Genomic DNA, 12,500 nt, shown 5'->3' on the forward strand with positions numbered 1-12,500 from the left:
TTGAAGCTTACATTCGATTTCAAATTGTTATTTATTTCTTGGTACTTCGAGCATCAACATTTACATGGTTTTATGGTAACAAATGTGACGATTTCCCTGTTGTTGGTATGTCGAGGGTTAATGAGAGTTTCTTTTCATTTCAGGTATTCGATTCCAGCGGGTCATTCCTCAGCTACATCAACACATCAAGTGAACCTTTGTACGGGCCACAAGGACTTGCCGTTACCTCACAGGGAGTAGCGGTGGTCGCTGACTCAGGAAACCACTGCATCAAATACTATAAATACTTACAATGAGCTGTTACGAATAATGATGAAAAAGAAAAATGACAATTGAAATGATAAAATAACAAGACTTAAGTATTGAAGCTGATGACATATTGGTCAGCCTGAGAAAAATACAACTATATTTAGTTGTGTCAAGAACGTTCGTGTTGATTTTCACTCTTTCTTTTCCTGAAACCGGTCCCTTTGTTACAATATAAAGTTACGCCCAACCATTTCCCCCGGCATCAAACAAATATTTGTGTTGATTTATCTAGAAGCCCAGAGTATGCTTCAGACCATTTACCCTTTGTATATCATATTCCTTTTGAACGTACTGTTCAATATTGTTTTGAAACATTTTCCTCCAGCAACCATATATGGCAAAATAAGAGGGTTGACTTATGAGTTGTTCGTCCATATCAAGTCAATAATGTTCAGCATCCGTTTTTCTTGTCTAGAAATCTGACATATCTTCTAAATCCGGAATTGTGTCGGGATGAATCTGATGTTGAAAAGTTAAGAATTAATGAATGAATATGGCTGTGCGGTCTCTATGGACGCTTGTCGTGAACAATGCGTGGTGTTGTTTCGGATGTTTCAGTCTATTCTTTGTACCAGTTAGTGATTTGTTTCCATAGGCTAAGTTTCTGTCCAGTGCAAGTGTTCTTAGTTTTTGACGGTCATATGTGTTAAGGGGCTGAGGCAAGTGGATGTTTCTTTGTGTTGTTGAAATCAGTTCTTCGGTTTTTGATTCTAAATATATTGTGTGTTTGTTGAGATCTTGTTTTTATGTTAGAAGTAAAGTTGGTGTACGTCCTCTGCATCTGACTCCTTCGAAGTAATCTTCCATCGAGATTTGTGCTGGAACATTTTCATCTCGTCAGAGTACAACTCCGAACAGTTTCCATCTTTGCTGCTTTATTGTGTACTGACTGGTCGCATCTGCTGTCATACACATCCTCATTACTGATTTTGGTTGGCCAATGTTAAGACGATCAATGATAGGAAAACTTTGTTTTTCGAGTTATCCAAACTGTATTCATCAGCATCAGTTATAATAAATGAATCTCTCAAGACTGGCACAATACTTCAATCTTTCAAAATGCTACAGTCCCGTCTGTTTTTTTTAAACAAAGCTAAAGCTGTCCTCAGAAGAACATAGAAATTTTAGACCTGTATCAAACCTTCCATTTCTGTCTAAAATATGAGAGAAAATAAAAACGGTCGCCACAGATTAAATAGGCACTTAGAAACATAGAATCTATTCGAACCGAATCAATCTGCCTATGGCACTATCATAATACAGAGACGGCTCTGTTGAAGATCCAAAACGATCTTCTCTGTGCTGCTGATGAGGGTAACGTATTCTCGCTCAACTTGATCTTAGCGCAACGTTTGACACTTTCGACCATTCTATACTTCTAAAACGCTTGTCTATAACTTTCGGATTAATAGGAACTGAGTCAGATTGGTATCGATTTTATTTAACTGACCGTTTGCAATCGATTATAGTTGATGGAAACCTTTCTCCCCCCCCCCCCCCTCCCCTTTTTTCTGAATTTTCGGGTACCTCAAGGATCAGTCCTTTGCCCCCTTTTATACTCTCTATATTTACTCAACCACTTGCTGGTGTCATCAGGCAATGTAAAATATTGCATTTCGTACTTAGAAAGATTCCACAATTATCAAAGTTTTAAAATAGTACTGCCCTAAAAACCCTTGTCTCATCATTTATATTGTTTAGGATAGATACCTGCATTTCAAATTATCTCCTTATTAAGACTTATTTTATTAGGAAATATTTGATCAATTAAATCAGTTTCCCTAATATTGATTCATGACATGAACGTCTTAAGCATATTTTGTGAATGACTGTAATTGTAGCATTGATATTTGTATTGAAAAGGCGCATAGTGCTGTTTGTGGTATAAATGATTTACATTATTATTATTATTATGATTATTATTATTATTATTATTATTATTATTATTATTATTATTATTATTATTATTATTATTATTATTATTATTATTATTATTATTATTATTATTATTATTATTATTACTATTATTTTTATCATCATGATCATCATCATCATGATCATCATCATCATGATCATCATCATCATCATCATCATCATCATCATCATCATCATCATCATCATCATCATCATTATTATTATTATTATTATTATATTATTATTATTATTATTATTATTATTATTATTATTATTATTATTATTATTATTATTATTATTATTATTATTATTATTATTATCACTAAAATATTAAACATCAACCCAAATCTGATATTTTCAGTTAAAAATACAATTTAAGCTTCTGAAGCCTCCCGACATAATACCGTTCTGAGGTTGTGAGGTACAAACCTTTTATTGCGACAACTTTATATCAAGTCGAAGACTTCTCTTGTCTAGAAATATATAAAGTGTGAATTTGAGAGAGAGAGAGAGAGAGAGAGAGAGAGAGAGAGAGAGAGAGAGAGAGAGAGAGAGAGAGAGAGAGAGAGAGAGAGAGAGAGCACAGGGAAATCAAATGCTTGTCGATCAGCTTGTCCTCACTGCTCAGCCGCGGGTTGTGACGTCACTACCTGTGTACCAGACCCATAGATGTGGGATCACAATATTATAAGTTTGATGTCAGGCCATTATATTATTATAACCACGAAGACCTTGCTTGGACGATAATATTACAGTACTGTAATTAGATAACAAGGGCATTCTATGCTAATGTTTTACGGCAATGACCTTTATGTTGGAATATTTAAGATATTAGATTGTATCCCTTTTAAACGTTTGTTTATAAATTTGAACAATATTGTTCCGTTTGTACAACTATTCGTGTTAATTTTCATCCAGTAATCACACAATGTGTGATTTTATCATTTCCACAAATTTGCACAACTTACCCATGGACTTTCATTGACTTTTTGTTTTGGTTTCCAGAATACAATAGATGAAGTTTGCACTAAATTCTGCTGAGAGGCGATTGAATAGAATGAATGGAGTTACCGTCACATTTTATACCACCCATTGGGTGATCACATCCCATTAAAGGTTCCTCTGAAGACTATAAACGTTTAAAGTTACAAATAGTTTCCTGTGTTGGTTCGATTCATCGGACATATTTTACTAAGCATTTATACATCCTAAATCATGTGTGATCCCAAATGTTTATATTTTGATTGAGAGAATTAATGAGGAAAAAAAAATCCAGTTTTACTTAACATTGTTGAGAAGAGTATGGTAGGCATAGTTTCTTAATCTTAAATTCCAAAAACTTAATTTTTTTTCTCATATCATTTTCACTTTAAACGTAATTTTCTTTTTTTTTAATTAATTTCAATGTTTCACAAATTGACACGTTCACAATTTTATATTTTAATCATGATTGTAAATATTGGGCTACCCGTACCTGTAAGCACTAAAAGTGACGTACACATATTTGCAGGTCTGATAACTCGAATGCAATTATTATGATTTGCTTTAACATTGTTGTAATGGACAATATTTTGCGTTGGTTTTATCGTATGTATTTCCATTACAACAATGAGCCCATAATAGTTTGGGTTGTCAGACCTGCAAATAAATACATTTTGACCAAAAGTATTCAACAAAAGTAAATATTGTAACAACTTCAAGATAGACTTGAAGGCATATAAAAAATGTTTGGATCTCAAACTCTTCTTCGTCCAACAACAACAAACAAAAACAAACAAAAAACAAACAAACAAAATAACAAAAACCTAAAAACACAAAAAACACAAACAAAACAACAAACGTGCAAACGAGCAAACAAAAACAAAAACAGCATTCGTTGCAGCCTAAGACTTCTTATTTGCAGATCTGATAAGCGAACGCATCAGTGTCTTGATATAACAATGGTTTACTTGGTTTAAGAGCAGTTTCCCTCCAACAGTTAGCCCTAAACATTTTGGGTTATCAGACCTGCAAATAAGTATACGTCGGTTGCAACATCTTTTGCTCATTTACTTGAAGCTTTAGACGTCAATAGTCTTTATTTTTTGCGCATAAACCCTTTGATGTGTAAGACTGTGGACCATAAAATCTTGAACAAAAGTGAAAATAAAAACTTTAAAAAACGAACAATAATATTTTACGTAACACGGATTCGTCCATTTCACAGGCTGAGGAATGTAATCCTTGTTTTTTTGTTGTTGTTTTTTTTTTTTTGTTTTTCGCAGGTCTGATAACTGAACAAAATTATGGACTTACCTCCCATAGAGGGCAGGGGGGGGGGGGGGGGGTACTTACTGTGTCTTCTATCCCATTATATCTGTTTTTCAACATGCTTTCTGTCTTTACCTTCGAATGAGATTACTTGGTTTTGACCTGGCCCTGGCCGGAGTCCTGGCTGGGAGGGAAAAAGTCAAATGCATAGTTATTGTTTTGGGAGATGATATTTTTTTCCTTGTAAATCATCCCTGTATGGTATTGTTATCTCGAATGTATAATGTAAAAATTTGAGTGTACTCCTCTAGTTGGATCTTATGTTTGTGTCTGGATGAGACTTATAGGTGATCTCAAACTAAGTGCATTGGTGGTTTGCTCTTGGAATCTACATCTGATCCCTATTCATTCCCAGTTCCCCTTTGTCTTACTTTTTCTTTGGGCGTTTTAATTGTAATTTTTGAACTTATTACTATCTCATTTTCTTCTTTTTTACTGGCGCTGATATAACTTAAATGTATTGCAAGTGCCGTAAACCCCTTAAAAATAAACAAACAAAATTTATGGACTTGATTTAATGTTTTTGCAATGGACAATATTTGAAACCAAAGCAAAATATTATCCATTACACCAATGTTAAAATTAAGCACATAATTGCCTATGGTTATCAGACCTACAAATATAAGCACCTAGGTTTGGGAATATTTCAATTAGAAAAATGAGTCCATGAACAATTGAGTTTCCTTTTCTTTTCTCAAGTTGTGATATTCATGTAGATATATTCAATGCTTGTTTATTCCTGTATGATTTCTGTAATAAAAATGATTGATAAAATAAAAATGAAATGTTAACAAAATTTAATGTGGTTTTGTTATCAGATTTTTTGTTTGTTTGTTTTCTTATCATGTTTTTTTTTCGTTGTGCTTTTTCTTTTTTCTTTTATTTGTTGTTGTTGTTGTTGTTGTTGTTGTTGTTATTATTATTGTTATTTGTGTGCTTTTGTTAGCGGTGAAGTTGAATGAATTATAGATAATTTAAGAAGAAGAAGAAAATAAAAAAAAACAATTGAAGAAATGAAAACAAAAACCTAAATTGTGCATTATGACTTGGGTGCTTGAAAATGTTCAATCGAACACCTCAATCGGTTTCATTTTCCACTCAATTTTTGCAGGGCGATTTCTCTTTTTTTTTAAATTGAAATCTTTACCCCTTCAATTGAATTTCAGTAATGTACTGATCGACAGTAGAGAAAGAGAATAATAAATAGCACGCGGAGAAGGAAGAGGTGGAGGAGGAGGAGGAGGAGGAGGAGGAGGAGGAAGGGGTAGTGGTGGTTGTGGTAGTGGTGATGGTGGAGTAGGAGGAGAAGGAGGGGTAAGAGTGAAGACTGGCATCAACAGGAAGAGGAGAAAGGGAAGGAAGAGGATTACATATAGAATCGATACGTCCTTTACAGTAGAACCTCTACGTATCTATAACAACTAACCGTGCGCATTCAACAGAACAGAGAACCATGGGAATAAGAGATCACAGCCAATTGTTTTAAAAGCATTGACCGTTCTCAGCAAATAATGAGATTTGCCTATTAATCAATTTACAGAATTAGAAAAGATTTAAATAAAATCAACGCGTAGTAATTTGATTTGTGTGGCTATGTGGTCTAGTGATATGACACTCGTCTTCGGTTGGAAGGTCCAGGGTTTGAGTCCCGCTCTTAGCGGTGCATAGTTGAGGCACATTCTCTCACCGTACTTATATTCAAAATCCGTCGGAAAACTTTGCAATATAACCTAGCAGGCGTCATGGCTCGTACTACAAGTTAATTGTCGCTGTCGACTAGGGACCCCTTTGTAAAGCGTTTGAGCACATTTATTGGCCATTGCACTTTATAAATGCTCAATTCCAAATTTTAAAAAAATAAAATTAGAATGAATATTTCTATGTCGCATTATTACTGATTAACTGTGCTGAATGCATTTCACAATATGTATTTCATTTTACCCCCCCCCCCCCCCCCCCCCCCCCCCCCCCCCCCCCCCACATTAAGATCCACATTTATATGTACTTATATTCCACACAATGCTTGGCAACTGCTCGATAACCGTTCCTCATTTCACTTTTACAATGATTGTCATTACCTAATTAATTTATTTCTGCCTCATAATATGAGTCATAAGTCTGATGTCAGTCGCCCAGCAATGAGCAGCTTGGTTCTAAACAAAGAAAATCGATACTTTTTATTCTGCATGCTGGCTAGAACTTTTTCACATGTCATGTAATCAGAATGTATAAAAGTCAAAACATGATCATATTTAAAATGTTTTTCTCCTCTGGATACACTTTTATGCTCGTCGGAGAAGTATTTTATAAGGGCATCCGCCATTGTTCCGATAGTTAAGAACCAGTTGCTAAGTTACTATGCGTCATTACGAGGGACCTGACGTCACGACTGGTGAGGACCTCTCATTAAGGGAAACAACAGCATAAATATTTCAATTTAGCAGAATAATGGTGATTAGTTCCCTTGGTCCGTTATAGGGAATTTTGGTGCTGGCATCAGCTTCAAGCATTAAAATTCAGTTTTGGAAAATTTGGTACAGAGAGGCTTTATTCAAAGACTTTGAAAAGCCATTTAACTATGAGGGTGAATAATTTCCTCCTGATATGTCGTCATTTATGACTTCTACTCTCCTTCCTCTTCATTACGAAAAAGATATATTAGTATTAGAAGAGGTAGATTATAGAGCAGGAGGACAGGAACCACTAACTGTTGTCAATAGTAAAAAGAGGGAGGCTGTTATGGTTCGTACACTGTCCGCCATGATAACATGTGCAAGATTGTCAGGTACTGTGGAGGGACAGAGAAAAGGAAGACAAAAAAAGCAACAACAAAAAAAAAACTATGACAATACAATCTCAAAGAGTGGACACAGGTCTGGACGGTAATAGTTAATATAGCCTTCTAGAAAATGCCAGAGACCTTGTGAATGACACGAGGTTGTGAAGTCTCCATCCCGCATGTCCTCCCGACGAGCAACTGGTCATGGGAATGAGTGTGTGGCCCGAGAAAAAGTAGATAAGACAATTGGGACTGGTATATAAATAAAAGGCAATATAAGTAGATTTAAAGAGCGTGCCTGGTTTGAGATCACCTGCTATAAGTCCCACCGAGGAACAAACACTGGATCTCACCTGGATGAATACCCTCAAATAGTTACAAGTATATACAAGTATATTCAAAACATAAAACGATGTATATATCTTGTGTCATGCGCTGCAGGTACCAATTTAGCTGTGGTGTAGCCGTTTTTTTCTTTTCTATGTAGTTGGTGTGTTGACAGTTTTAAAAAAATAAACTCACCAATACTGAACTTGGTCGTCGGGCGGGTAATTTCCCAAAAGCCGTTTTCTGGCTTTAGCCGGTAAAAGTACATCCCTGTAAAGTTATCCAGTCAGTGATTGTTTACATAGAAAAGCAGAGCTGGAGAGAGAGAGAGAGAGAGAGAGAGAGAGAGAGAGAGAGAGAGAGAGAGAGAGAGAGAGAGAGAGAGAGAGAGAGAGAGAGAGAGAGAGAGAGAAGAGAGAGAGAGAGAGAGAGAGAGAGAGAAAGAGAGAGAGAGAGAGAGAGAGAGAGAGAGAGAGAGAGAGAGAGAGAGAGAGAGAGAGAGAGAGAGAGAGAGAGAGAGATGGTTTAAAGGGAAAACTAATACCATACTTTTGGCTGTTTCTCCCTCAGCCAAAAACTTCATCCGGCCAAGGCCAGAGCAAAACCAAGTAATATCATTCCAAGTCCAAGACAAGGACAGAAAGAAACCAAGAAAGGTATGGCAGATATAGGAGTGTAGAAGACACAACAATACTGACCGCTTCCCCAAAACACAGGATCCGAGGCAAATATAAGAACAATAATATGAAATAGATATTTACATAGTATCTACAAAGAGAAATACAGTATTTCTCCTGAAAAGATACATGCATTTGACTGTCCCTCTTTGCCACGGACAAATTGGTCTGTGCTCTTAGCAAAAGAAAAAAAAAAAGGCAGTCTATTCTAATGTGGTGTAGTGGTATGACACTAGCATTGGGACCGGAAGGTTCATGGTCCGAGTTCTGCTCTGTGCGGCACATAGGAGTACTTGGAAAAGGCTCTTTACACACATTCTCTCACCGTACTCATGTGTAAAATGAGATAAGAATGTTGTCTCTGTTGAAAAACAATTGTACTATCGCCTGACAGGCGTCATGTCTCGACTTCCATGTTAACTGTTACTGTTGTCTTGGAACCACTTGTTCAAATATCTTCGTCCTCGTTCTCTCGTGTTCAATGTATGTGTTTGATGCAAGCGGGGGTTCACAGCGTAAAACGCGTACCCTATATAAGTATTAAAATTGTCCCAACTGTCGGAAGCCTCTGGTGTAATGGTAGTACGTCTGACCGGTAATAAGAAGGTATGAGGTTCGATCCCCAGTCGAGGTAGACTGATTTTTTTGGGATGTATTTTTTTTCTTCTTGTATTTTTCTTTCTTGCTTTGTGTGCCACCGCACTTGTTCAGATCTTTATCGGATCACTTGTAAATCACTTTGAGCACCTTAATTGGACATTGCGCTATATTGACGCCGTAGTCAATACTCATTCCATGAACACAAAGCTAGGAGGATGAGTAAAAAAAAACATGAGGAGGATAGAGACAAACGAAGTGACGTCAAACGCCAAAATGATAAAGACAAACAAAAGCGCTGTTCAATGTTTTGATAAAAAATAAGTTTAATTCAATATGTTTTTGTTTTGTTTTTATATTTTTCACTCTAACATAGTAAAAAATTACATTAATTTTGTACAAACATGTTTAATATTCGAACTCTCTCTCTCTCTCTCTCTCTCTCTCTCTCTCTCTCTCTCTCTCTCTCTCTCTCTCTCTCTCTCTCATTCTCTCACACTCTCTCTCTTTGCCTTCATCTGTCTCGATCGCACACACACATACATACACACACACAAATGCACACAAGCAAATACAACCACACACACACACACACACTAAGCATGACAATATCACGTAATTTTCTTTACAGATTTCAACAATCATTCAGTTATCTGCTTTCAAAGTTATTTCAATTGTTATCAACGTGTGATTTTTAACTTCACTAACAACAGAATAAATACTTATGTAATAATATGGAAACCATACAGTATATTACTATTCGGAGTGACGAGCCGTTTTGGACAAACTTTTAACGATGCTTGTTTTGTTTTTGTTTTTAACTCTCTCCTTACCAGCTATTTTCACAATTTTACCCGACACTTCATACCCAACCAACACAAAAATATATTTTTGAAACTGAATAGTAACGAGTAGATTCTATATTTTGTTCAGAAAAATGAACTGTCATGTTTTTATAGCATTGATCATAAGAAAATGAAATCAGAATTTAAAAAAAAACTGTTGGTTGTATCGTAACGAATGTGACGATTTTTCTTATGGGTGGTAAGGAGAGGGTTAAGGGTTTTACGACGCTTGCAACACATTTTGGTTATATCAGCGCCAGTAAAAGGAAGGTCTAGTAAAAAGTAAAAAGTTCTAGAATTACAATTAAAGCACCCAAGAGAAAGTAAGACAGAGGAGAACTGGGAGCAAATAGGGATCAGATGTAGATTCCAAGAGCATACCATCAATGTAATTAGTTTGAGATCACCTATTAAGTCTCATCAGGACACAAGCACAAAATCCAACAAAGAGGTATACACTCAAATGCTTACGTTATACATTCAAAATAACAAATATAATAATACATAACAGAGAGATGATTTACAAGGGAAAAAATATCATCTCCAAAAACAATAACTATGCATTTAACGATGCCTGCGTCCAAGTCGTACTAAGATCACATCACCTGTGACATTTTTGAGTCAAATCAATGCTTAAAAAATCAAAAGGAAAGATGACGGGATGGGGTCAAAAACAACGACACATCAGAGTTTACAGTTTACCCATAATTCACCTGCATTAAGAAAGACATGGGAACTAATAGTGACCCACCGCGTCTATTTAGTATTGTGCCGGAATGAACTAAGATGAAGAAAATTTAATTTAGATTCAGAATAATCATCATGAGGGAATTTAAGTTTTGAGAATTTTAAGGGGAAAAAACCCAACTCACTTGCGCTCCTTACTAAAGACATTAATTATAACTCAAATGTAAGTTATTCACTGTTATGATTCAGGTAGTATAACACGTTAAAATTCCCTCTTGATGTGACAGGTCACAATTAAAATAGAGAATACTAAATAAACTGGTAAAAGGCGATCAATGCGTACTGTCTGCGAATCATGAATAATATGGGATTCTAGAATTATTGCGTTTGGAACAACAACCTGGTCATTTGTTATTGCAAGTATTGTATCTATTTTTTAAAAAAACGATTCTAATACTGTTATGAAAATTTTCATAAATATAACAATTCGTCTTATAAATCAGGTCACATCTATCTCTATCATGAGTTTACAGTTTGAATCAGACTAAACTTAATCAATTAGTAAGAAAAATTAATTTCAAGGGCATTGCAGTAGCATCTGCATTATTTTAAAGCACCAGCCAATATCGTCAAATACCATTATTTACAAAATGAAAGTATTTCTTAAAGTGGTACACAGATTCAACAGTAGTAGCACTTCTTCAAATTTAAAACTGAAACACTAAGTAAGAGGAAATATATAAATAATATAACAGATCTTAGCGCCTTCCTTTCAATAACCACACAAACTTTAAAAGATACTTTATTTATAATGCATATTTTTACATATTAACATAGTTCTGTTCTCATCATAATCATCAGTTAACATGCTTGCAAATTAAAGCTAATTCTTAAAAATCTTGAAAAAATATAGTGTCGTAGACCCTTAAAAAAAACTCTTACCAATTATTAAATAACGCTCACAGATCCTTACACTGGATAAGATTAAAAATTAAATAAGATTGAATAGGTGCCAAAACAACACTCTTTGATATGCATGTAAATATAAGTCATGTTTTAAATTATATGAAATATCACTGTTAATGTCATATCCTTTTATTTCAAAAGGTAAGAAAAAAGGCAGCAATGTAATTTTCTAAAATTATATAATACACGCAATAAAGCCAGTCACACATTACAACACTTGCTAAATGCAGTAAATTTGGTATCTGAAAGCCACTGAATATAGACATTGCATAAAATCACTCCTTATTTTGTCTTATTATGAACTAGAAAAGAAAAAAAAACTGCTTCGTAATATTTGTATTTATCATTAAAATTAAAAATCATGTCAGAATCATTTTTTCCCCTTTAGAATGAGCTCCATTGATACAGCATAGAGGCTCACTTGTAAACAATGGGACCGATTCCGATCCATGTTTAGCCACTGTCTTCTCTATTCTTTCATAAATCAAGCATCGTGTGAGTAGCCAGGTCTTTATTTAGCTCTAATACAATACACTCTGCTATAGACCAGTGTCCTACCCAAAAGGTAGCAATTAATACTTGTCTGTTTAACGCCACAGAAACCAGGATAAATCCGTGTTCCATTCCATTGACCTTGTAGCTCTAGCGGACCATTTGACACAGTAGCTTTCGCCATGAATGGATTTTTTAAAACGGTTTAACTTTCTTTTCTTTTTTTTAAAGTTATGTCACAGGACAGTGTCATTTTATAAAAACCCTGATCCCTGTCTGTATTGACAGGAGATAGAGCATTATAATCCTCAAGTCGTGAGAGAAATCTAATTCTTATCTTTTTTTAAGGGGGGATGAGGCAGGGATTGTTTGTTTGTTGTTTTAAAGGGTTTTACGGCGCTTGCGACACATTAAGGTTATATCAACGCCAGTAAAAAAGGAAGAATATGGGATAGTAAAAAGTTCTAGATTTAAAATTAAAGCACCCAAGAAAATGTGAGACAAAGGGGAATTGGTTCAAATAGGGAAAAGATGTAGCAGGGATTAAAGTTAACTCAAGAACATTTGGATTGATAAGCAGGTGACTTGACGTCGATG

At 35.1% G+C, this 12,500-nt stretch overlaps 2 protein-coding genes across 5 annotated transcripts in view; one reads left to right on the forward strand and one right to left on the reverse strand.

The window, feature by feature from the left end:
- LOC144970983 (tripartite motif-containing protein 2-like) overlaps nt 1-326 on the forward strand; it is a 58,247-nt gene extending 57,921 nt beyond the window's left edge. For all 4 annotated transcript variants that reach the window (XM_078911229.1, XM_078911227.1, XM_078911230.1 and 1 more), the window contains one exon: nt 144-326. In XM_078911229.1, the coding sequence (XP_078767355.1) occupies nt 144-296 (153 nt within the window). In that variant the 3' untranslated portion in view covers nt 297-326. The remainder of the gene's footprint in view (nt 1-143) is intronic.
- Nucleotides 327-9,214: 8,888 nt separating this feature from the next.
- Nucleotides 9,215-12,500, reverse strand: part of LOC144970985 (protocadherin beta-14-like) — a 36,415-nt gene continuing 33,129 nt past the window's right edge. The window contains exon 4 of the mRNA XM_078911232.1: nt 9,215-12,500. This exon is cut by the window's right edge and continues 1,074 nt beyond it. The gene's annotated coding sequence lies outside the window, so the exon portion shown is untranslated.

The sequence above is a fragment of the Berghia stephanieae genome, chromosome 4 (assembly GCF_034508935.2).
Source record: "Berghia stephanieae isolate SIO BIC M18660-M18661 chromosome 4, UCSD_Bste_1.3, whole genome shotgun sequence".
Classification (NCBI taxonomy): Eukaryota; Metazoa; Mollusca; class Gastropoda; order Nudibranchia; family Aeolidiidae; genus Berghia; species Berghia stephanieae.